We start from the raw sequence: 27170 nt of genomic DNA on the forward strand, positions 1-27170 counted from the left end.
AGAATGCCCACGACTTCCAGGGTCTGGCGTCAGTTGAAGCCACGTTTTCTTCAGCTCTTCTTCGAGAGTTCCCAGGGACGTCACTTGTTTTTTCTGGAGCAGTTTCAGAACTTTGCTGGGACTGGTGAGATCGAAACGGATCAGTTCTCGCCTGCTCTACGTCGTCTGGAGATTGTCGTCCTTGATAGTCCACAGGATGATTGTATCTTGGTTTTTCTGGAGCAGTTTCAGAACTTTGCTGGGACTGGCCGTCATAGCCGTCATAGCCGTCATAGCCGCCAACGACAGTTTCTCCATCTGTGAGGATGGGTTCATAGCTGTCTGGAGACACAATGACAGATTCTCCATAGCTACCTCTGGGCTGAGGGTTTGACCGTGGAGAAACTACATCACCACCTCTAGAACTACCAGAGTAAGGATAGTCATAACCTGTGGGGGAAAGAACACATTTACACATGAAGTTGTAACTCAGCTGCTTATATAATCCGGTCTGCTGGGCAGTTAATTGCATTACATGTAAGTCTACGTGAGGAATGTACAAATATTGAACTTTTGACACCACTACATATTTAGAAGGGGGAAAAAAATACACAATTACCCACTTAACCCATTAAAACAGGAAAGCATCCATGTCATTATAGAATTTAGCGTTGGCCAGTCAAAAATAGCAGATATACAAGCTCACAGCATGTCAATTCATGCCATACTTTTGAGCTTGTACATCTGCTATATTTGAAAAATGTTGAACTAGTGCGAACTACTGATTTAGAATTTGTAGATCGGCCTAAGGACTTAATGGGCTCCGAGTCTACAAGATCATGAAAATGACGCCATCATTGCAGTTTTTTGGAAACATGCAAGTTCAACAGAGCAATATAGGTACATGATAATTGGATATCAAAACATTTTACTTAAAATTTGTACAGAAACTTGGAGTGGAGTGACATTTGACCAGGAGTAGGCTATAAGCACTGTTGATGGGCCAGCAACATTTAGATCCCATTTTTAATATCAGTAATCTAGAGTCAATACCAACCCCTGACCGCCAATACATTCATACAGAAAAGTCCTATCGGGACCTAGCCCCTTTCGGCACCCTCGGTTACCGTTTCTGAATTTTGGCCGACGGTAGCCCAGGGTCCCTGAGTGGTTATTCCACTCTCCATGGGATGCAGATGTACATACACGGGTTTACAGAGAGCCGCACTGCCAGCACCGCTTGAGTGTTGGTGAGATGTTTCAAAGATGCATAAAGCGGCTATAGGAGACAACGGAAACATGGGAGAAACTGCATTAACTGCATTCTCTCTTCCTCACTTGACTTCCTTATTGACTTCCCATTGTACCACCTCCCGACGGCGACTGGCTAGCTTCCCATCCTAGTTACTGCCTCTGATTGGCTGACCGCATACATGCAGGATGTTTATAATACTGTTGTGTCGTGGGAGGCGGGACATGGGAAGTGAGGAAGAGAGAATTTCAGAGAAGCCAAAACTTCAAAAAAAACGGCATCAGCGGTTAATGCAGTTTCTCCCACGTTTCCGTTGTCTCCTATAGCCGCTTTATGCATCTTTGAAAGATCTCACCAACACTCAGGCGGTGGCGCGGCTCTCCGTGAACGGAGGCCATGTACATCTGCATTATCCCATGGAGAGTGGAATAACCATTCAGGGACCCTAGCTGGGCTACCGTCGGCCAAAATTCTGAAACGGTAACAGAAGGTCCCGAAAGGGGCTAATCGGGGCCAGACCTCTGGCATAGCGTTCCAAGTATTGCAACTCTAGATTCCAAATATAAAGAATTAAAATAGAATTATCTGACAGTTGCTTGCAGCTGCGGTGAGTACTTGTCCAAATGTCCACCAGTGCTGCTGAAACTAAAGAGACTGAAATAAAAGCAAATGACAAACTGTAAGGCTTACCTGCATGTCTTACTGGATAACAGATGGCACTGCGGAACAGTAGAGAACACATCCAGAAAACTCTGAAATAAGACCAATGAAAAGCAAAGGATATTTTACAGGGAAACAAACATTTGAAATAGAGCAAAATTTGGTCACTGGCTAATAGACGCCTTAACAGACCACGTCACACTGATAAGAAACAGCATGGGCACGCATACAGAAGAACCCTTCCTCTCATAAGATGCAATAATGCCACATCACACTTTCAGATGCTGTTTTTCTCCCAGTGTGGAGGAAGAATGATTAGGATTTTAATTGTATTCTCTCACTCTTGAAATATATATATAAATATATATATATGTGTGGGGTGTGTGTGTGTGTGTGTGTGTGTGTGTGTGTGTGTGTATGTATAGTAATTCAAAGCAGTGGTCCTCAAAACCACACCTCAGTCATAACGGGAGGTGACGACCTGCAGCCCATCAAGTACAATTTATGTATCGGCCTGCGATGGTCATTAGAATATACTGTTGCGCTTTGAAGTATAAATGTCTCCTATCTCACTAGCCAACATTCAAGAGAGATTGAATGGACCAGCGCCCCCCAAAACAACAGGTTTGGAGATCTGTTGGGAATTGATTACATGAAACACGAAACAGTCACCCGTGCGCCCCGTCCCAATGTTTGCGAACAAATATTTGGTCTATTGCTCATTCCAGTTGCCACTAAAATGAAAAGATTTATAGCAATTCCTCACAAGTTTAACAAACCTTGAAGGGAGTCCTGTAGCCATTGCTAATCCTATCAGTCGGATGATCACAGTGTTGCAAGTTGCAGCCCGAAGCCTCCCAACAACTTGACTGCAACTGCTGCTCTGCGCCCTTCATGTTTTCATGCCTTTTGTGCTTTTTGTCACTGTTGCCACTTCACTAATTGACCCAATCAGAGACACCTGTTGGAAGCTGGCAGACTGAATGTGCACATACCAGGCCTACTATATATTAGTGCTCCTCCTGGTGGCCAACAGTAGCAGTGGTGGGAAAGGTACTTGCATGTTTTACTTAAGTAAAAGCATATCAATACTGCAATATAGAAATATTGTGTTACACATAAAAGTCCAGAATTCAAAATGTATTTTACAAGTACAAAAGTATTGGTATCAAAATGTATTTTTAAAGTACCACTTCACCACTTTTCAACCTATCTTCATTATAATAGGTCCGACTCCTCACTAGTAATAATCATGATAAAATGGTACAAATATTTCTACTGTGTCTCTGTGTCTCATAGGAGGGTTGTGGGCAGTTCAGAAACCCGTCCACCAGTGACATCATCATAGATGTTATTATCGTGAAAACGATGGCCTCCATTTTCGCATTGCAACTTTTCAGGACTAGAAAGCCTGCACTTTCTATTTGCTTGGATTCCCCATGCTGGTAGACGGGTTTGTGAACTGCCCACAGCCCACCTATGAGACACAGACTGAGTAGAAAAAAAGTGTGCCATTTTATCATGATTATTAGTGAGGACCTATTATATGAAGATAGGTTGAAAAGTGGTGAAGTGGTCCTTTAAGTGCCAAAAGTAGAAAGTACTCATTGTGCAAAATGTCCCATTTCAAGTTGTTTTAACATCTTTTGAAAATAGCAGATCTACAAGCTCACAACCATAGGCCAATCCCCCATAGTTAGTGCCCACGTACTGCTCTTGATGCTTAGGATGGGTTAAATGTAGATGCCACATGCATTTCATTTCACTGTAGCCTATATGCGGATATACAGTGGCACAGCTAGGACAAGAGTGCAGAGTCTACAGACTATCATTATTGATATCCCAGTGGTTATTTTTTAACATTTTTGAAAATGTTCACTTAAAATGCCCAAAATATAGGAATCAGGTTAGGGCAGTGTTTAAAAACCACGCTGTGCTCCTTGGGATATACCGTGGGAGGATGAGATTGATTCTTCTATGTCAGCTAATTCTACAGTAATTGAGTAAATATGGTAGATTCACATTGATTATGTGGCACTCCTCCTCCCCTTGTAAGCTCCGAGAGCTTACACACGGAACCAACATAATGGACACTTGCTGGTCCATTTGGTTCCATTTGAGTTTAGGGGGCGTCCTTGGACTAATGCATACCAAATTGACAATTACGGGTCCATCTGGTTCTCCGAATTATGGGGGTCCGTGGACTAATTTACGAAACGGGTCTCTAGAGAGAGTAGAGGAGAGGGCAGAGCACACAGCCATAACCTATTACTGTAAGCTATAAAAAAAATCAGTTTTCTGGAAAAACGTATGTTGGTGGTTCTCAAACATTTTCATGTCAAGGACCCCCTAAATTATGTATTTGGCCGTGGACCCCATCTCAAAATATTGTGTCCTAGAGACCCCCAAATAAACAGACTATGCTTTAAAACTGGTCAAACATTGGCCAAATTGATAAATAATGTATAAGAAAGCCGATCTACAAACGCTGCGAGGCTGCGAAGCTTGTAGATCTGTTATTTTCACAAGTTTTATCTGTGGAACCGAGTCAAACAAGTTACTTTTATTGGAATATATGCAAACTGCAATATGTAAGTTGAGTGGTGTCTTCTATAAAAACTTCTACAGCATAAGATATAAAAGATACACATAGATAAAATATACACATGTATGTGCGCTTGTGTGTTCATTTTTTAATAACAAAGTTATGGATCACAATTATGGACTTCAAAAACCTTCATTTGTTTTTGTATTTTGTTTATTTTTCTTTGTAACTCATGGCTTGGTGGCTTATTCACAAACACCACTATCAGACTTGAACGACACCCCTGTTGACCCCTGTTGACCTCGTGGCCAACAGTACAGTACGTTGACCCCTGTTGACCTCGTGGCCAACAGTACGTTGCAGAGATAAATAGCAAGCTATTATTTCAAACTTATTGACGACCCACAGCTTCATATAAAAAATGTCAGAGAAATGTGCTTTATCTTTCATACAAAGACAATTGTTTTAGTGTAAAATGTACATAAAGAATTTAAAAAATCAAACATCTATCAAAAATAGAGTTCTACAATATACACTGACGGGGGAATAATAACTATTAGTTACATGGTATAATTCATGAGCTATACAAGGGCTAATGCATTCTCAAGCATACATGTGTTTGCACTGAGCCTAAGAATAAATCCATTCAGTCTACTCTATAGGTACTATCAATGCAGAGATGCGTTACAAAACAACTCAAAGAACAATTATAAATACATGTGCTATAGTACATACTGTCAGTGCTGTAGTAACAAAAACTAAAGTGATGGACCCATGTTGCATCCATGTCAAAAAATCATCGCTGTCGGTTGGAGACCATTGTACAGGTGTGTAAATGGGAAAAATAACATGCGTTCCAATGGATCCATTATTTAGTAACAAGCTCTTGTCATTTGTCAATACCCCCACAGACACACTTTCACATATTATTTTTTATAGTCTACAAGCTCACAATTAAGGCATTGCGATGTGAAGATTTGTGATCTTGTAGATTGTCTATTTTTGCTACTTTTTTTATCACTGTAGTATGATGACTAAGTATTGTATTCACTTCAATGAATATGGAGATATACAGTAAGTGGTTTCTGCCCGACATAAACGATACACACCTTAACATGATTGTCTAACTCAGTCAGTGGTTTTTGAACCCAAGTGTGGTTCACGAGATGTGGAAAAACAGGGTCCTGGACAAACAGCAACTTTAAATGATAGGAAGGATAGCATCAATCTATAAAACCCAACAAATGTATTTATCCTGCACTCAACTGCTGCCGGCAACCTCTCCTAAATGCACCGTAACACACATTTCTAATCAGCCCAGGGGCAGCAACTCAATGCACTCAGGCCTGCATGTAGACACAGTCAAGATGATCTGCTGCAGTTCAAACCAGGCATCATCGGAATGAGGAAGAAAGGGGATTTAAGTGACTTTTGACATGGCATACTTGGTTGTGCCAAACGGGCTGGTCTGAGTAGTTCACAAACATCTGATCTACTTGGACTTTCATACACCACCGCCATCTCTTGTCTAATACCGGTGAATGCATGCTGCTCAGTAACAGAAACAGAAAAAGCTAGTTGGCACAACGCCTGTTTCCATAGCACTGATGCACAATGCTGCCCTCTGTTGCTAATAGCATGACTAATATGTGACAGTTCTATTAGCTTTGGCTGGATGTAACATAGTCTGTAATTCATCTTTTGGCTTTGGAAAGAATACCAAAGAAGATATGTCATAATTCATTCTTTTGTCCACCTTATACTGTAGATCCACACTTTCTTCTATGATATTTGTCAATATATAATTGGCAAATGGCAATAACATAGAAATGGAAAAAGAAATGCTTACTTACATCGAGCTTATTTTCTTCCGCGAAAAAGGAAAAAGTCCCCATAATGTGAAACGTGCCTTGAGAAAATAAAGAAACCGCTAATACCCAGGTATGCCATTAACTTATGATCATCTGATCTGTTCATGCCAATATACTGTACTGTAATGTGACTCTTTGCTACTTCAATAACCACATTTTCCTATTTGGAAATTAAATTCCAATTTGTAATTAAGAAACATTTTTTCGGGGTCACTTTATACAATTGGGGCAAATGTCACTGTTGTTCCAGAAAACATAAAGAAGTCATCCAACAAAATAGTCCATCTTATAACCTCCGCCGTCCTCTGCAAGTGTAGGCCTCAAAATGCTCAGCGTTAATTGAACTCTTGGAGCGTGCAAATGGAACCAAGATAGATAGATAGATAGATAGATAGAGAGATATATCCTTTACGGGTCTGTAACATTTGTGTACTGTCAGAGTACACAAATGGGACCCTTGTGCTGCGTTCACACTGGCAGCTACAAAAACTACAGTCTACCATTAATTTTCACTGGAAGCCAGCGACATGAAGATTAGATACAAAGCTGCAGTTTACCAATTCCATGTTCAATGGAAGGCGGAGACGTGAAGATAGAAAGCGACGCCCGACGCTTGCAGCCGATACAAAATCTAGAAAGCTACAAATGCTAGTTGAGCTGGCTTCACCTGCAGCTACAGTACAAAGCTATACATAATTCTTTCTTGTAATGGGGGGAAGTTAAACTAATTAGAATTATTTCCATCCACTAGTTTTTTTAATCCCAGGCTTTATTTTCCTTAACATTTTTCTCGCTAGTCAGAACGAAGTGCTCTTGATGATAAAGCGTCGCTTTGTATCTTTTGTAGCTGGCAGTGCGAACACGGCATTGAGGGTTAATTTGGTTCCATCTGTACATTCTCTGGGTTAAATGATACTGAGGATTACACAGTGTAGGTCAGGATGGCGCCTCATCCTATACCCCATTAGACAGTCTCTCTCTCTCTCTCTCTCTCTGGGCACAGGGTTCTACAGGGTCTCCACTAGAGGGGGCTCTGCTGCCGCTGCGGCGGGTTGTTCCTCCGCACGCGGGCTTTCCTGCTCTCCTGCTTGAGCTTCAGCGTGCGCAGCTTCTGCTGCCGGCGCTTCTCGCGGTACCACAGTTGCTCGCAGTAGTCGTCCACGCTCAGGCTGTTGCTGCCCACCATGTGCAGATCCTTGTAGCTCCTGAGCGGCAGCGGCGGCGGGGGCACGGCGGCCACCGCCAGGTTCTGGGGGTGGTGGTGGCGGTGATTCTGATTCGGCGGGAGCTGCCACGAGTTCCCGTGCACCACTCCTCCCGACGACGACGACGGAGGATGAGGGGCGCCCGCCTGGCCGTGTGTCAGGGAGACCCCCAGTCCCGGGGCCACCTCCACCACGGGGCTGAGGACGGGCCCGGGCCCCCCTCCCGGGGCTGAGTGGTGGTTGTTGTTGAGGTGGAGGCTGTGGTTGGGGATGACGTGCAGGCGGTAGCGCACCAGGACCTGGCTGTAGGAGTGCTCCTGGCCGCTGCAGGTGTAGAGGCCGGCGTCCGACAGCGCCAGCCGCTGCAGCAGGAAGCCGCGCTTCATGTGCAGCGAGCGCTCGTCGTCTTCGGGGATCTGCTGCGTGCGCTGGAGGAGAGGCAGGATGAGAGAGAGAGGAATATATTAGACGCTTTTCAGGCTGTAAAGTAGTGTATTCTTTTTTCTTTTTTTTTTTTTTTTAATCAGGGAAGACCATTGAAAGCAGGCTCTCTTTTGCAAGGACATCCTGCAACATGATCACATATAAAAAACAACAAACAACACATTTTTACATAAGGTGAAATATAGATGAGCAATGTTAAAAAGAACATATAATGCCAATACACTGGGGCTACAAAAAACAAGTACAGTCAGTCGCTATGTGTTGCATCCTCAAGTAGTGCCTTAAACGATTCTGTTTAATTTTATTTGGCCGTGGACCCCCATCTGAAAGGATGTTCATCATACCATTTATGCATTGTTAAAATATTCCACATTTCTCACATCTCATTTGAAACACTGCTGCTCACACTGCTGCTCACACTCCACACTGGTTTGTGACAGGCCTATTTATCACCAGTTGCAAATATTGCTCCAATGCTCACTGAAGTCTGAAAATGTCTTAAGCTCAAAGCCTGATGGCACTGCATGGAAGTAAGAACTATGAGAGCAGGAGAGCTGTGCCCACCTCTGTGCTGCTGCTGTCTGGGACAGTGTCTGCTGCCTCACCTCTGTGCTGCTGCTGTCTGGGACAGTGTCTGCTGCCTCACCTCTGTGCCTACTGCTGCTGCTGTCTGGGACAGTGTCTGCTGCCTCACCTCTGTGCTGCTGCTGTCTGGGACAGTGTCTGCTGCCTCACCTCTGTGCTGCTGCTGTCTGGGACAGTGTCTGCTGCCTCACCTCTGTGCCTACTGCTGTCTGGGACAGTTTCTGCTGCCTCACCTCTGTGCTGCTGCTGTCTGGGACAGTGTCTGCTGCCTCACCTCTGTGCCTACTGCTGTCTGGGACAGTTTCTGCTGCCTCACCTCTGTGCTGCTGCTGTCTGGGACAGTGTCTGCTGCCTCACCTCTGTGCCTACTGCTGTCTGGGACAGTTTCTGCTGCCTCACCTCTGTGCCTGCTGCTGTCTGGGACAGTGTCTGCTGCTGGCCCTCTGTGTGTTGGACCGTCCATCTGAGCTGGGCCTGAGGAGACCTGGCGATGCACTCCAGGAAGCTGGAGTTCCCTTCCACGCCATAGATCACCTTGGGCTCCACCGAGTCAGCGTCTGTCAGAGAAACAAGCAAGAAGAACACGGGCAGTATTTATAGTTGCCTTTTCACTTCAGAGATAGATGATCGCCGTGTTTTTGGGGTTGTCCTTTGACTGAACTGACTGAGTAGCAGAAACAAAGGTTGATACTGGATAAAGAAAACATATCTTGCTTATTGTAAGTTTGCGACTCCAATAATTATTGTTTTTCAACTAGACATACACCTACTGTGTATAAGATGAAAACCTTGAGGGGAGGCAGAAGGAGCTGCAGTTGCAATATTTGTCCCCTAGATGGTGCACAAGTACTACTCCTTTAGTTAATAATGTTAGAGGAAATATTTGCAGATGTTTTATGTATTATGGAAGTATTTCACATTAAGCTTAATGGTTTCTCTTGTCTGATCCAGGCCCTACTAACTAGGTTATATTGTCAAGCGGAACGTGTGACACATAAGACTCAACAATTACTGCTATCAAAGCAAACCTGGGCTTCCATAACATCTGATCACCTCCATGCCATTCCCCACTGATGACACAATTTGTTCAAAAGTAGCCCAGACCAAGTATTGACTGCATAGTGCATACATTAATATACTTTTCACATGGTTGACATTAAAAAAAATTATATATTTTTTGGGGTATTTTTCTGCCTGTATTTGATAGTGTACAATGTACAGTAAGCTGATCAGGAAATGGGGGGGGGGGGGGGGGGGAGTTTGTGGAGTGATGCGCAGTAAAGGTCATTGTGATCGGGGGTCGAACCCGCGATTTAGCAGCCTAGGTGCCCGGATTTATTTTATTTTTTACAGTTTCCATTTTAGTTATCAGCTGTGGTAACTAGTTGTTATCGTGGGTTGGGGATACATGACATTCCAAATCCTACATGGTTATAACCACATCTGTGGCCAACGTGGAAGTGCCTCTCGCCTACACAACTGCGGACTATAGACCTAGACCAATCATGTTCTGGCGAGAGCGTTTGCCCCGACTGCCCCGAAGTTGTAGTGGCTACTGGCCAATCACAGCGTGTCCTTGCACACCCCGTGCAGGCTTTCTAAAGCAGTGGTTGTGGTTCCCATAGTGGGGTCCAGGGACCCACCAGGGGTCCTTGAGGGAGTACCAGGGGGTCCCCAGCTAAATGATAGTTAGGATAGTTAGGACCCATTATGGGTCTGTAACTCAGAGTTAAATTAACATTGATTTTACAATATGTATTGGGGGTCCCAGAGATATAAATTCCATTAAATAGGGGGCCGTAGCCTAAGGCATGTCAAACCGGGGGCCCTAGAGCCTTGACATATATTTTCAAATGGGGGGTGTCATTTTTGGGGTCCTTGACATGAAAAGGTTTGGCAACCACTGACTGTTCTAAAGGACGCTGGGGAGGCTCAGTACATCTTTAAAGGTTGGTTGTGTAATTCTTTGATGTGAGTCCAGTTTATTTGTACAGTACGGAAACAATGTAGAGAGAGATAAATATACCTTTATTGTAAGGATAAACCCATTGAGGTGCATCATCTCATTCAACACAACAGTGAACAATACATACTGCATAATGTATACAGTACAAACAATACAACAAGAAATACGTCCATGCAGACAAAAAAAGATGGTCCTTTTACCGTCGTCTGGGATGGGACACTGGCTCCAGGGGTCTCCGTACTTCACATCCTGCCTGCGCGCCCGCCTGACACACGCACACGCACACACACACACACACACACACACACACACACACACACACACACACACACACACACACACACACACACACACACAATTCAGTTATGGAAGTTTAATTGGAACTGTGACTGACAATGTCCAATTGCACAATTGCATGTGCTCCACATTGAGGGTTCATATAATACACAGTCTAAACACTGATTTTGTTGGGTTTGTTGCAATTTCACAAGGTGTGTGTGTGTGTGTGTGTGTGTGTGTGTGTGTGTGTGTGTGTGTGCGCGCGCGTGCATGCATGCGTGTGCGTCTCCATGTGTGTAGTTACTCGGTTTGACATGTTTTAAGGTACATGTGTGCGTCAAACACAGCTGTGATTTAAATGCCAGCTGACAGCCTTGACCAACACACACAGCTGGCTTTAGATCAAATCTCCTGGACTTCCTCAGTCACTGTTATTGCTGGGCCTCTCTCTCTGCTGTCACGTACAGTAGATATACTGTAGCCTATATCTGTATATTCTCTCATACAGTACAGCTGCTGTTCTGACTGACCATGGACATGTCACATGCGTGCGTGCATGTGCCACGCTTGCGTGCGTGTGTACCTCTTGCTGGTAGGGAAGTATCTGGAGCAGGTGCTTCCGTCCCAGGAGCAGTAGGGGTCTCTGGCCAGGCAGCATGCAGGGCAGTCAGCTCCGTAGCGCTCACAGCGATGCAGCGCCAGCTGCGCCACGCCCCCGTCACTGGACACATACAGCTGTTGCTGTGGACGCACGGCAGCGGTGGAGACATCACTCAAATGTTTTACTTAAGGAAAGTATCAATACTGCAATATAGAAATACTATAAGTAAAAGAGACTAACACAATCCAACTAATCAATTTAACCCATTATTTAAATACATCAATAACTGATCATTTAATAACCCGTGAATTATCAATCCAACATCTCGAAAATATTGAAATTAGTACAAGCTTCCATCACGTCTCGATGGTCATGTGACACGTGAGCTTGTAGATCTGCTATATTCACAATCTTTTACTCACTCTCTTGGTGGACAGCTCCATGCTGAGGATGGGACTGGTACTCTGTAGAAGAAGAAGAAGAAATAAATTACATTCTATCCAAATACACAAAATAAGTTTAACTAACAAAATAAGTATGATTGAATTACGTAAGGCACAATATACAGTCAAATCCATTTTCCCAGATAGCAGTAAGTGATCAGCCAATTGGCGCAAATATGCCAGTCTGCTGAACATGGAAGTAAGCTGATATCATGGTCATCAGATGTCATGTTATCATGGTCACATACAGGGACGTGCCGAGAGTGTTAGAGAGGCAGGGGCAGAAATCCCGTAAGAGGGCACTTTTAGACAAAAATTGCGAAAATAGCAGATCTAAACGCTCACAAGCTTGTAGATCAGCTATTTTCGGGGTGCACCCCAGCACTCTTTAGCTAGTGGAGATGTTCAATGCAAAATGCTGTGTTCAAGTTCAGGAGACTATGGGGATTTTTTTTCCTGAATGCTGCCTTCTGGTATGGCATGGAAAGGAGAGGAGTGGCATTTGCATTTCTTTCACCATAGTAAAGGCTACATTTGTGGTCTGGAGAGGGTAGTTGTTTTACAGACGGGTAAAAGGGCAGGGGCTGAAGAACCCTTTGACGTCTACAGTATGTGTGCACGTCCCTGGTCACATATAGCATGATGGAGAGCATCCGATGTCATGTTATCATGGTCACATCAGGGTGTAGAGTAGGAGAGTATAGCGACACGCTTTGATCTCGCCGCAAAGCGGGTGCCTATGGGCTATAGTTCCAAACATTTCTCCTATGGCTGGAACTATCCCATTGAGATAGAATGAGCACTTCCACATTCCATTGTTACAATGGGAGCCAACGCTAGTGTCGCCACTCTCTTATTATATTACTCTGGGTCACAGAGCATCAGGGGCAGAGCATCAGATGGAAACATTACATGGATGGACAGACGCTCTGTGAACTGTATACATGCTGCTGAATAATCAGCATCTTTTTTTCCCATTAAATAATGTGTATACGGAGGCACCATGAATGCGGTTCTCTGTCGGCTACAAAAATATCTTTGCTGGCATTGGATTTGATGGACGGCAGCCAAAGCAAACTCTCTGGATTTAGATCAATTCACAGGCAGTGGTTCTCAAAGTGGGGTCCGGGGACCCGCAGGGGTCTCAACCCTGTGTCACTGTCAACCTACACAGTGAAATAGAGTGTAAGTCAGGATGTGTTTTGGGAGATGAATTGAGCTAGGTTAGCTAGCACACAGCACATCACAGACCCTCAGTGTTTCTTGTACATCTTCGTGTAACTAATTCTTAGTCATCTCACCATTAGAGAGCACAGCTCTGATGAATTGAAAAAGGTGGACCCTGTTGTAAACAAGTGTATCAATCAATCAATCAATCAATCAATCAGCAACTATACCACCCACAGCGGCCTTGCAGGGCTGTGTCATGGACCGATTATAGACCAGGCTAATGGGGTAAAAAGTAAAGAATAGAACGCAAACGCAAATCTTGCATGGGGGTCCCTGGCACAACACGTGAAGGGGGGTGTCCAAATATAGGATGTGAAAAGGTTTAAGAAGCGCTAATCTCTCAGCACCACTGTCCTAAACATGATATTGTTGTTAGTAGGATATAAACACAGACACACCCATGGACTAAGGTCACATTCTCACCAGAGAGCTTTGCTGCGATTAAAACGCATCCTGCTGCGCATTGTCAGAAAGTGCGCTTCGTTTGGCAGGTGTGAAGGCTCATTCGAATCCTAATGCGCAGCAAAGAACCGCATTTTACTCCGAGCAAAAACGGGGGTTTCGCTTCGCTTCCAATCGCACTTGATTACGATTCGGTGCAGGTGTGAATGCAATCCGCAGTAAATAAAGCTAGTGAACACAGTTGGAGACGGAGAAGGCATATTTTACGCAGCGCAAAGATGTCCCGTTACCGTGGATAGACGTGGTCGAATGACGAGAGTGGAGACTGAAGCCCTGATCGAAATGAGGACGAGTACATTAATCAATTGCTTAAGAAAACACAAACACTGCAGTGCAGTGTAATAGAATTATAGCCTACAGAATATTCTGTCTGTCTGTGCGTGCCGTAAACATGGAGTGCTGTCACTGTGTGGGGACTAGTGGGGGGTAGGAACTTGTAAACATTTTGCGCTGCATGTCTGTGTTATATCAGTGCGGCTCAGCGCTGTGCCTCCATGCCTTTTAATACTCTATGCTCCATGCCCAAAAGAACAGTGCGTGGCTGCGTGCTTATAGTGAGAGAGCGAGAGAGGGGGGGGGGGGCAGTCCCAGACGGCACGACACATAATGCACGTTATGAGTATAATTTTATCACCATAGATTTATCATTTCACTGTGTAGGCTAGTTTATGAATGTAACACATTGATAAAGGTCCTGCGTTTGAAAAATTGCTGCGGATCATGACAGTGTGAAGGCAAACCGTAGCCAATTAAATATGCAAGAATCCCATTTCTCCTCCCATACGCATTCGAGTCTACCGAAGTATTAGGTGAGAATGCGACCTAAGAAAGGGGCCGAATCGAGTTCCTATTTTTACACAAAAAAGGTTCCCCCGGAGAGAAAAACAAAGGAATGGGTACAGAATGCGTTCTCAGATTGGAGAAGCACTAACCTATGATATGCACTGCCAAGTAAAACACATTGCTGAAAAGGTATGTATACCTGTACAAGACAGTACACACTACGCAGCAAGGAAGCACTCCTTAAATTCCCGAATATATACCGAACCTGACTTCACAATTAGCCCATTGAACTGTAACTGACGTGGGGTTAAAGGTTTGACTTGGCTGGAAGGCATCTGGTGGGGGTTATTATGATCTATAAACCACACAGATTAGACATCTAATCTGCCTCCTTTTCTTCTTCAGAGGAAGCACGGTGACTCCATTTTTCCAGCTCACTGACTCGTTTGAACAGTAGGACAAAGTGACTCAATGGACCCTGACCACCATGAGAGAGAGAGAGAGAGAGAGGAGGGAGGGAGGGAGGGAGGGAAGGAGAGATTGGGGATCAAGATAAGAAGAGAGAACTAAGTAAGTCAAGTGATGGGACGAGATAGCAGTGAGGAGAGAGAATGGGAACGGTATAGAGACACTCAGCGTTACAGACCTGTAAGAGGTCCTCTTGGTTCCTAACTATCAATCATTTAACTGGGGGCTGCCTGGGCCCCCTTAAGAACCCCACTTTGAGAACTACTCTCATACAGGACAGAGAAAACGTCTCGTTTTAACGTTGTGACCGAGGACTTATTATGAGTAAGCTGCTAGACTGAAACCATGGCTGTGGTCAGTCAGTGTCAGGGGAAATTAAAGTTCCAAAGCAGCTTCTGTTTGTCTTATTGTTTTGTTTGGCAAAAGCACACAAAATAAACTATGTACAGGTGTTTTACTGTGCACCTCCCAGTGTTCAACAGCAAGACCTACTGTAGCCAGTTGATTGTCTAAACGGAAGTAGTGGAATTTGGCAGACGTACCGCTCCAAGTATTAAATTAAGCATCAAGTAATTAATTAGGTTGAGGCTTTACAAAAACGTGAGAAAACGCTGGGAGGCAATTAAACAGTAGACTGTGGTTGTGCTGGGCAGCTCCCATTGGCCAACAGACTAGTACACAACTGTGGTTGTACACTGGGCATATAGGATATTGCCTGTCGCATAAATCACACTCATAGAAGTACATTTACGTCAGAGTCATCCGTCTGGTGGTTAAGGACGGGTGGAAGTGGGTTCCTTCCTGTTTAAGGCTGCTACAGTATATGTAAGTGACCACTCTATGAGCATCATCTGATTTCCTGTTTGTTTGTTGTCATTTGTGTCGCTTTCCTTCCTTCCTGCATTGTCTTCCCTTCGCAGTTCAAATCTGTCCATCCTGTGCCTTTCTGTTCACCTCTCCAGTTATCCCATTTAGACCTGAGGACGATTCTACAAAATGTCTTTTAAATCAAATGTTGAATCTATGTTTCTATATGTCAGTGGTTCTCAAACTATTTCATGTCAAGGACCACCACAATTATATGCAATTGGCTGCCATCTGAACATAATGTTGTTCCAGGGACCCCCCCAGAAGCAAAGATTTGAGTTTAAAAAACGTTCACTCTGAAAGAATATATATTGAAAGATTTGCGCCACATTATCAAGATCTTTTTAAACTAGCAGATCTACAAACTCGTAGCGTGTGCCGCGCTATGAGCTTTGTAGATCTGCTATTTTTCAAAGGATAAACAAGTATACCATAATGCTTAATAAGTTAAAGAGATACTTCAGCGATTTAGATTTTGTATCTGAAGTGATTATATTTTTTTTAAATGACATTGTTTTTGTGCCTGACTTCCAATAAACATATTAATGAAAATCTGAAGTTTCCCTTTTATTAAATCTCTGTTTATCCCTCCTCTCCTCTCCTCTCCTCTCCTCTCCTCTCCTCTCCTCTCCTCTCCTCTCCTCTCCTCTCCTCTCCTCTCGACCGTGGGGAGTATGTACCCTGCTATCTGTTTTTCCAGTTAAGTGGGGTTATTCCAGTCAAATATGTTCCAGTGGAAAGTACATGCAATGCCACACACACACACACACACACACACACACACACACACACACACACACACACACACACACACACACACACACACACACACACACACACACACACACACACACACACACACACACACACACACACACACACACACACACACAGGACAACAGATGGGCACTAGGGGAGGACTGCTTCTGTGCCCTGCAGGGCCATAAAAGTCCTGAAGCCTGGTGTTCTTGTAGCTGTAAAAGGACAGTTTATGCTGTGTGTTATGGACCCTGAGAGGTTATGGGTCGCAGTTCACAGTTCCTTAAATCAGTGATTCCCACAAGAAATGACTCTTCATTGTGATAACGATAAACAGAAGCCCAGAGAAATTACTCTTCATTGTGATAACGATAAACAGTAGCCCAGAAATTACTCTTCATTGTGATAAGGATAAACAGTAAATGACTCTTCATTGTGATAAGGATAAACAGTAAATGACTCTTCATTGTGATAAGGATAAACAGTAAATGACTCTTCATTGTGATAAGGATAAACAGTAGCCCAGCTCAAATTGATCCAAGTAAGAATTTCAATTGGGCCCTGATCAAGAAAAGAACCATAGATGCCATAGATGAACTGTGTGTGTGTGTGTGTGCGTGTGTGTGTGTGTGTGTGTGTGTGTGTGTGTGTGTGTGTGTCCGTCCAGCTGGTGCTCGTTGACGGTCGTTAATGTCAAGGAAAATATGTTTATGTCAAATATAGGTCAACACTATATCTATTCTAAGTTAGCGTCTCAACATTGAGACGCTGCTATTTAGAAACAGTTAACTAATAATATCTATAAAAATAAATAAAGATTCTGTTCTGATATTCCTAAATTGTGGTATTATGTTATTTAGACTACGACCTGACATTACCATGGCGTGAAACCTATAGCCGATATTTTATCAATATATAAACTTTGTGCTTTATTCAAGCACAATTAGGACGGCTGGTAGGATCTAATACCCTCGAAAACTCAAAAAGTACAGTATTGTGTGTTTTATGCGACATAGGTACATTTTATGGACCCAAAACAGAAGTTCTTCTTACCTGAAAGAGGGTCAGCTCTTCCAGAATGACCTCCTCTGTGTCCCAGTTGTCTTTGATCACCGACACGGCTTTCACCACCCTGCCGTCGTCTGAAACCACGCAAAAACCAAGCTCTGAGTTTCATTTACATTCCAAGCCTTCTAAATGGTAAATGGTAAATGGTGCATTTATATAGCGCCTTTATCCAAGGCGCTTTACATAGATTGTGCATTACATTCACCCATTCATACACCGATGGCAGCGGAAACCATGCAAGGCACCAACTAGCACATCGGGAGCAATTAGGGGTTCAGTGTCTTGCTCAAGGACACTTCGACAGTAACTCTGGGGGAGCCCGGGTTTGAACTGGCAACCTTGCGGTTCCCATCCAGGCACTCTACCCCTGAGCCACTGCCGCCCCTCACTCATGCAGTAACCATATTTTAAACAACACTATACAGACCTATCATATATATCTGTGTGGGACATTGAGTGTAGTGCAGGGGTAGTGTATGTAGTAGCGTATAGCACATTGGTAATCAAATATGTCTGAAAAGATTGAGCAAGGGGAGTCAGTGGCTCAGGGGTAGTCGGGTGGAGTGGCCGGATGACAACCGTGAGGTTCCCATTTTGATCTCGGGCTCTTCCAGAGTTAGTGTGGAAGTGTCCTTGAGCAAGACACTGATGCACCCTTAATTGCTCCCAATGTGCAGGTTGGTGCCTTGCATGGTTTTCTCCGCCATCGGTGTATGTGTGTGTGTGTGTGTGTGTGTGTGTGTGTGTGTGTGTGTGTGTGTGTGTGTGTGTGTGTGTGAATGGGTGAGTGTGTGTGTATGAGTGTGTGTGTGTGTGTGTGTGTGTGTGTGTGTGTGTGTGTGTGTGTGTGTGTGTGTGTGTGTGTGTGTGTGTGTGTGTGTGTGTGTGTGTGTGTGTGTGTGTGTGAATGGGTGAGTGCACAGTGCACACTATGTGAAGCGCTTTGGATAAAAGCATTTTATAAATGCACCATTTACCATTTATAGCAACAGAAATCTCCCTTATCATCTTTAGTTTGATAGTTCATGTGAAATTGATTAACAGAAATTCTATGAAACCAGCCAGATAGCACTAGCAAAACAGTTGTGTGTAATTAGACTAAATTTAGAAGAACTCCATGACAGGAAGGAAAACTGTTGGCACCCGCCATAAATTGTCATTGTTATTTTCCATACTTTTGCAATACACTCATAGTTCAACATTAGGTCAACAATGGATGGCGACATTAGGAGGATGGGTGGAACCTTAAAACACAACTGTAAGAAGGCCTAATTTTAGTGATTCAGTTCCATTCCATTATTGGTACTAGACTAGTAGTATGGTCCCATTTAATTTACCTTCCTCTTTCTTCAGTTCAATTGTACATATTGTAATGCTCTTCTATGGCAGCAGTGGTAGGCAACAGGTGGCCCATGGGCCAGAACTGGCCCACCAGCGATAATTGACAAAAATAAATTGCAGGAAAATAAATGGGGGGGAGAAAGAAAAAGAAACACGCCTAAAACAAAGTTATCATGCATTAACTCATGTTTCTTTGAGTTTGTAAGCTGACATGTCAACTTGTCCAGACTCCAGACGCTATGAGGAGAGCCTGACACAGTCAGTCATTCCGTAGCGGTTGCCCAGGTGACTGCGTATACATTCTATAGCTGTAACCGTGGCAACGGACCCTATGAGACACCTGGAGCAGAATTTATGAGGTGGTTTATTCCACCGCACGCATGTGACGCACGCACACACACACACACACACACACACACACACACACACACACACACACACACACACACACACACACACACACACACACACACAAGGCATGCACGCACAATAAACAAACCTGATACATTAATGCCTTAGCTTATAATGTCAGGATGCTCCCAGAGAATCTACTGTGGGAAATCCGTGTGTGGCATGCATGCCTGTGTGAGTGTGCTAGCCCGCGTGTCACGTGTGTTCGTGTGTGTGTGCGTGTGTGTATGTGTGTGTGTCCATCCAACAAGCCTACCATACATGGGCTAATGATGAACTGTTATATGTGATCACAACCTTATTTGTCTCAGCCAGGCCTGAGATGCTATCTTCTGTCTGTCTGTCTGTCTGTCTTATGTTGTTGTTGCACAGAGAGTTCAGTGCTCTTAGTTCAGACCAGGGGGGCAGTCAGACAGATATTTTGTGAAGCCACTAAGGAAATGAAGTTCATATAATGGCCTGTTGTGGCGCTATCACTGGACCCAGAAAAACCCATAGCCCCATAGAAGTCCATGTATTTGGGCCCAACTTCACCTAGACTGTATTACCTTAATAAACATGGTCATGAATACTTTTTGCTTCCAGTCACTAGTTTAAAGTCTCATTTCTAATGTCATAATATTCTTTTTGGAAAATTATGGTCCCATGTATAAAATAAATGACCATAAAGTCTGAGGGGCGTGGCTACCGTTACAGTCTATGAACGGGAGCCCCCACCCACTCGAGTCAAAATAAAAACCAAAGAAGAAGAAGGGGGGAAGTCCCGCCTCGTTGTCTGGGCCAGCCAATGGGCCAGCTGGGCCTGGGCCCGGATCTAGAAAAATGGCTGCCTCCATGGCAAGGACTGCAGGCTTCATTTTACGTTCATGTTAGACCCGCGGAACGCTTTGTCCATATTTTTTACAGTCTATGGTTCAGACTCAAGGCCAGTGCTTCATAATAACCCCCCAAACGGCACATCCCCCCCCCCGCCCCCCCCCCCACCCCCCCCACACACACACACACACACACACACAACAAGAACAATGAGACTGTGTCTCAAAGTGTCGCTGGAAACCTTGGTGGAAACCTTGTCCAAAGCTGTTACTTTTCAGGAAATGGAGAAAAGAAAATGAAGCATGCACGTTCCAATGTAGTTATTTAGTTACAAGCTCTTATTAAAGGATGAGGAAAACCAGAGAGAAGTAACCACTTTCTCTTTCTTAGAAAAGTTAAAAGAATAGCCAAAATAGCAACACCTACTGTACAAGCTCATTGCTAATTCTTTGCTACTTCTGCTAACCTTGAACTCTCTGTGTGGCACTGTTAAGCGTTATTCATAGTCTGGATTTTCGGTGGTGAGGTGACCACCGAACTACAACATGACGTTACGAGCCGCTGTGAAGAGCAAACCACCGCCACCGCCCCAGCCGACGTTTGCTACAACACGGCTAAACGTTATTTCAGCTCCGGTGTCACCTTACCACCGGAGTGGTGGTCACCTCACCACCGAAAATCCAGACTATGAATGAGCCTTTAGTTTGACTAAGTAGGAAAAAAACTTTTGAAATATGGAGATACAGTACAAAGCCTTCAAAGCCTTTATTTAAGCTGAATAGGTTGACTGAACAAGAAGGCTCAGTAATAGCCTGTTGCAGATGCACACAGTTAAACATTCTGACAACTGGAAGCTGAAGCCCAATTGAATGCGTCTTCCATTAATGACCCCTGTGCATGTCTCAGGGGCCATGCAGGAGCATTATTGACCCTTGTGCATGTCTCAGGGGCCATGCAGGAGCATTATTGACCCTTGTGCATGTCTCAGGGGCCATGCAGGAGCAGTTCAGGGTCAAGTGTTTTTCTCAAGCGGCTATTTGGTGAGTGGGTGGGTGTTATAATAACACTTCTCCAGTTGCTAAAAAGCACCGCACGGCATTTCTAAGCTTTCTTAGCGTTCCCTGCGTAAAATACGAACAGAGCTTTGGTGCGGCCGTAGCTGAGTGGCAAGAGAGGCTTGGCTGTCTGGGAAGGTCGCCGGTTCTACACTCGGCCGGCCCAGTCTACGTGATGTTCAAAGTGTCCCTGAGCAAGAAACTTAACCCCTGGCAAGTAAGTTACTAATATCTCAAGACTTTCTTTTTACCGAATGGGTCCCCCCAGATTGGTATAGGTTACTAAAAATAGTCTTCAAAATAACTACGTTTGTACTTGAGTAGTTACTTCGAACTGAGTAAATGGTAAATGGTGCATTTATATAGCACCTTTATCCATGGCGCTTTACATAGATTGTGCATTACATTCACCCGTTAACACACACATTCATACTGTACATCGATTGCGGCGGAAGCCATGCAAGGTACCAACCAGCACATCGGGAGCAATTTGGGGTTCAGTGTCTTGCCCATGAAGGACACTTCGACATGTAGACAGGAGGAGCCGGGATTCGAACCGTCGACCCATGGATCATTGGACGACCTGCTCTACCTCTTGAGTCACAGTCGCATTACAGTGAGTAATGTTTAAGTCAAGAAACAGTCCTGCCTGTGATCTTCTGTGGAACTGCAGGACTGAGTCCAGGAAAACATTATTACACAAACAATAATGTCCAGGGGAAATTACTGTAATGTATATTATCTTATCTTGTCTTATCTTATCTTAGTACTGTTCTAGTACTTCTTTTCAATCCATGATATTACGACATACTAAACATTTTAGCCAGAATCCTCATGTCAGTGCCATGGATGGAAACCCTGCATTCCAGTTGGATGATGGTTGGTTTGTAAAAGGAGAAAGCAACTCAATGGTTGCAGGAATCCAACAGCAGCAGCTGTAGTGAATGTTTAACATGGCCGTGGTTCAGTGCGTTCGTTCGCTGCTTACAGAAGCCACACCACATCCTGCTATTTTAATGACATCTTAGCACCAGTTGGCATTCTGCACCAGTGCATCTTAAATGAATAAGAGTAGAGTATACGGTTAAAGTTACTGACAACGGTAACATTAACAAATAGCTCACTGACAGCAAACGCACGCACGTACACACGCACACATGCACATGAGAACGGTAAAACAACTTTGGTGAGACAAGATGAACAACTTGCTTGATTCAAAATATGAAAACTATAATTAAAGATGTCAAACCGTATTAGTGAAGAACAATATGTACAGTAGACTGAGGTCTGATACAGTACAGAAACTCCTAGATTTAGAAGCAGATAGATCGATGGAACAGAACTAGAATTGTTTAAATTGCTTAACCACTTAAGTAAACTGGAGGTGCGTTTGGTTATAGGCACACCGAGTGCACTGCCAATACAAACTAATAGGCGAGTGTGCTCCCGGTGTGCATGTTCAAACGCACCCGGCCTTGACCTCAGTAGGTTCGTTTTTACATTTATCTTCGCCCAAAAATAGCCGCGGTAGGCTAGTATAGATCTGCTAATGCCCCCCTCAGAATATCGATGCCGGAGGGAGGTCCAAGTGGTTAAATACCCTTAAGTAAATTTAGCGTGCAAAGTACAGGGACAGTTGATGGGAGGATGAGAGGTATGTGTAACAAACAAGTCATTATGGAGAATGGTTAACTCACACGGTCCATTGCACACGGTGATGGCTGAGGCGGGTTGTGGTAGAAAGAATGGTGAAATAACATGGCTTAAGGAACCACAGAAAAAGTCTATCTGATATACACAATTCAACCAGTAAGCACAGTTTGGGCTGCTGTTACTTACACTTTTGTTGTTGTTTTTTTTCTTTGTAATTATTTGTTTGGTCCGAAATATTGTGTTTATTGTCATGATTCGAGTTGGCTTTGTCCGCGGCGTAACCGTCTTTAAATAAATACTTTTTGAAATGTCTATGGGAAAAATGCATTGGGAATCATTTCCTGGGCCTGGCGTCGTCATGAAAGGGGCCGGGACTGCGACGCTCTATAGTATACTGTTGTATATTTTGTGCTTCTTTTAGGTATTTTTGTGTGATGCACAACAAGAATTCCCAACAGCCCAGTGAGCCCACCACTCCGTCAGCCCAACAGCCCACCACTCCCTCCACTGACAAAAAGCCCCAAAAGCATTTTTTCACTGAAGGTGAAAGAGTCTAGTATAACTTCAGAATATGGTTGACTGCTTTGGTAAAAAGCCTCGGATGAACATTAATCACGCACAGACGTATAGGCATCTTGACGGCTGACCGTTCCAACTAAAAATGTGAAAACGACTCCTCTCGAAGACAATTATACGTATAGGTGAACATTACTCATGATTGTAGACGGGCAGTTGAGAGATGGTAGAACCATGTGCAGCTGTGAGTGGGGCATACGTGTGAACATAACTCCTCTCCTAAAGAACATTTAAGGAGGGCATTTATCACACAGGTGGATGGGTGGTTGATGGGGGAGATGAGAGACACAGGGAGAGGAATCCACTTAGAGGAGATGTATGGAGCAGTCAGACCTCCTCATGGCCTCACAGGACCTGTCACCAGGGGTTAAATAACCTCCACCATTTATCACGCGTCTCCGCCATTAACCCTGGCAGACGGGGAGAGAGAGAGAGAGAGGCGGGGGAGACCCTCGCACGCACATCACGGGCATCTTGCATTCACTCACCGGGCTAATGCAAAGTTCATGAAGACGCGCGCGCGCAGCCGCACACGCACGCATGCATGCACACTCGCACATACACTCGCACATACACTCGCACACACACTCGTGCACACACACACACACACACACACACACACACACACACACACACACACACACACACACAAACACACTCTCAAGAACCCACTGAACCTGTCGGAGATATTTGAGCCGGGGACAAAGCGGTTGAATTACTTAATGAGTTAATATGGCACACATTCGCTATAAGGCACACTTGAGCAGAGGACGAGAGCGCTTCAGCTACAAAGACATACCCTGAAGGGATAGTCGACGAAGGCATAGTATTTATGTATATAACATAAGACGTAATGAGCCCCACTCCATCACCGGCTCGCTGACAGCTTTATGACGCTGCTCGGTTTTTAACTAGGAGGGCGCTGCCAGGACGCTCGGGGGTCGCGGCCCCATTCCATTTTCTCTGCTTAGTATTGAGCTCTACCTTTACTTTTCTCTCTTTTGAAGCCACATGCTCTCTGCATTTCTCCTGAACCCGTGGTCCCCTAGTAGATCTCCTAACAATCCTACACAGAATCCACGTTCATTTGTTTAAAAAAAATGGTCATGTCATTGTCAATGCACTGCACTGTGCAATCCTGTAATGAGTGTATAAATCCATCATCACTATTCACTACTGCACTTGTTGTCTTCTCCCCATCTCTCTCTCTCTCTCTCTCTCTCTCTCTCTCTCTCACTCTATTTCTGTCTCTATCAATCATCACCGCCCATTTTATTCTCTGTCCTTGAATGCTCTCCCTTTCTCCCTCCAGTATTTTTTTTCTCCTGTCCTTTTCTTAGGTATAGTACGGGTCACCCATGACCTCATGTTTCTCTCTCTGTGTCTCTCCACCTTCCTCCGCTGCTCTCTCCTCCCTGTGCATTTGTCTTCGCCTGGCCGACAGCTTCACCACCACCTTCTCACTTTCTCGCTCTTTTTCTTTCTTCTGGTGTGATTTCTTTTTTTTGGAGAAAGCGTGCATCCCCTTAACCCCTTGGTGGTTTAACAGAGGTATTTTGTTTTGTGTTCGTTTGTTCGTTTCTTCCTTCCTTCCTTCCTTCCTTTTATCTCCAGCCATGCAGATTTAACCCATTTAGACCTGAGGACGATTCTACAAATGTCTTTTAAATCCTGACAGTTTTCTGAAAACCCCTATGTTTCTATGTCAGTGGTTCTCAAACATTTTCATGTCAAGGACCCCCAAAAATATATGTATTTGGCCGCTGACCCCCATCTGAAAATATGTTGTTCCAGGGACCCCCCAGAAGCAAATATTTGAGTTAAAAACGTTCGCTCTGAAAGAATATATTCAAACATTTGGGCCACATTTTCACGATTTTTCAAAAATAGCAGACCTACAAGCTCGTAGTGGGGCACTCGGTGCCGCGCTATGAGCTTGTAGATCTGCTATTTTTTAATAGCTAAATTACAACATAATGCTTAAAACACCAAAAGGGGTTCCCGCCCCAAAATGGGTTCAAATCCCCCCATTTTCACCCATTCTTGTGCACTACCTCCCCTCCCCTCCCCTCACCTGTGCCGAGGTGCAGGACGTCATAGGGTCCATCCTCGGCCTCCACCCGGTCCACCACCACCCTCTTCAGGGTGTAAGGGACGTTGACTCTGGTCAGCACCGGCTTGCGCCCCAGCGGGAGGACGGGCTCCCACATCAGCTGGTGCTGTCTCATGAAGCTCACCACCTCGTCTGGGAAGTCCTGGGTGGTCTTATGAAGCGGGTCGTACGTCTCACTGGGACACTGGAAAAAAACAACAACACAATTTACAATTTAGGCATTTAGCAACTAGAGCGACTTAGTACAATAAGCGAGGTAAACACAGTGTAGTGCCTTGGTAAACTGGGATCACGAGCATCAGTCTGAACAATATACTTAATTCCATTTTATGTATTACACTTTATGACGATTTGAGGGTTCCATTATTTGCAGCAACAAAAACCTGAGCTACTCTGGGAAGGTGATGGCCAAAGGTTGGAGAATGGTTAGTATTCAAGACGGCACAGTTTATTTCTAGAGCCTGGAGTAGAAGTAGGTCCTGCATGTTTGGTCTCCTGTTACAGGCCCAATGTTGTATTTTATTTTATTTTATGTTGCACATAATTACAATGATGTAATCTGCCATGTATGCAGCTTGGGTGTTCTTAGTGTGTTATTGTGATCACTGTGTGTGAAGTTGAACTGTTATGTTCATTGTTTATGTAAAATGAAAGTAAAAGTGTCCTATACAGTAAGTCCATTATGGGCTGGGCGTCCTTGGAAGCAAGGCACTTAAATAAAGATAAATCAGTCAATCAATGATATACTATCAAAATAATGATCTGTATACATTGAAACTATTGGATACTACGTAAAGCATCTGTCTAAATAACCTGCTCTCTTAAATGTTAACATTTTGGTCAAGAAAAACAAGTCTAAGTAACACAAACATGAGAACAAAATTGACCAAGGTATGTCTGCATGCATGGTCTTCATATCTAAGTCAAGTGCCAATAGGGTTGAGGTGGAGTTGATTACGGCTTGATTCCACAGTTTGGGAGCCAGGAAACACACGTTATTGGACAGAGGGAGAAGCCTGTTGACTGGGAGCCACCAAATACAATCACTGAGTCTACAACTGATAGCCAATGGGAGCTGCCCAGTAAAATAGTGGTTCTCAAACATTTCCATGTAAAGGACCCCAGAATTGATATGCATTTGGCCGCAGACACCACCTGAAAACACTTTGTGCCAGGGACGTGTGTCATAGGCACAATCATAGGCTATATGAAATCATCGCTATGGGCCATAGCGATGATTTGATTGGCTGAGGGCTTAAAAAGTGAGCACAGACAAAAGTGATTGGCCGGAATGTGATGATGTATATATGATGTGTAAGATGATGTATAAGAGTGCCCCTCACTTCCCTCAATTGTGATTAGTTTTAGCAACAATCAGCTTGTGCTGTCGAGCGATTTTATAACGACGGCCATCCGGCTTCCTTGTGATTGGACAAACACAAGTAATCAGATTCGGCTTTGTGGATTTGTCAAACTTTGAGTCATTTGTGCCACTGAACTTCACACGGGTGTGATTTTTTTACTCTATGGTCGCATCACTACGCGCTGTACGCTTGTAGATCGGCTATTTTCAAGTAGCCGAAGTATGAAATAGGTTACAGTTACAGTTACTACTGGAAACCCCCTGGAATCCCCTCAAGACTTGAACTTGGTTTAATTCCTAAAACACCTGCGCTACCCGTTACATTATGCATAGGTGTGGTTTGGTCGTTACAATACTAAAACCACTGTGCCAGAT

The 27170-nt window shown here is 44.2% G+C and overlaps 1 protein-coding gene across 2 annotated transcripts in view; it reads right to left on the reverse strand.

The window, feature by feature from the left end:
- Nucleotides 1-4631: 4631 nt before the first annotated feature.
- The window catches only part of LOC308331833 (semaphorin-3D), a 135826-nt gene continuing 113287 nt past the window's right edge, over nt 4632-27170 (reverse strand). The window contains exons 12-19 of one of the 2 annotated variants that reach the window (XM_080787348.1): nt 25394-25616; nt 17453-17541; nt 11810-11851; nt 11370-11527; nt 10708-10772; nt 8949-9098; nt 8603-8613; nt 4632-7940 (exon numbers count right to left, since the gene is read on the reverse strand). In XM_080787348.1, coding sequence (XP_080643474.1) covers nt 7329-7940; nt 8603-8613; nt 8949-9098; nt 10708-10772; nt 11370-11527; nt 11810-11851; nt 17453-17541; nt 25394-25616 — 1350 coding nt within the window. In that variant the 3' untranslated portion in view covers nt 4632-7328. Of the gene's footprint in view, nt 7941-8602; nt 8614-8940; nt 9099-10707; nt 10773-11369; nt 11528-11809; nt 11852-17452; nt 17542-25393; nt 25617-27170 lie in introns of both variants that reach the window. The other variant, XM_080787349.1, reaches the window with a different exon arrangement.

This window comes from Protomyctophum bolini, assembly GCF_963924005.1.
Source record: "Protomyctophum bolini genome assembly, chromosome: 2".
NCBI classification, from domain to species: domain Eukaryota; kingdom Metazoa; phylum Chordata; class Actinopteri; order Myctophiformes; family Myctophidae; genus Protomyctophum; species Protomyctophum bolini.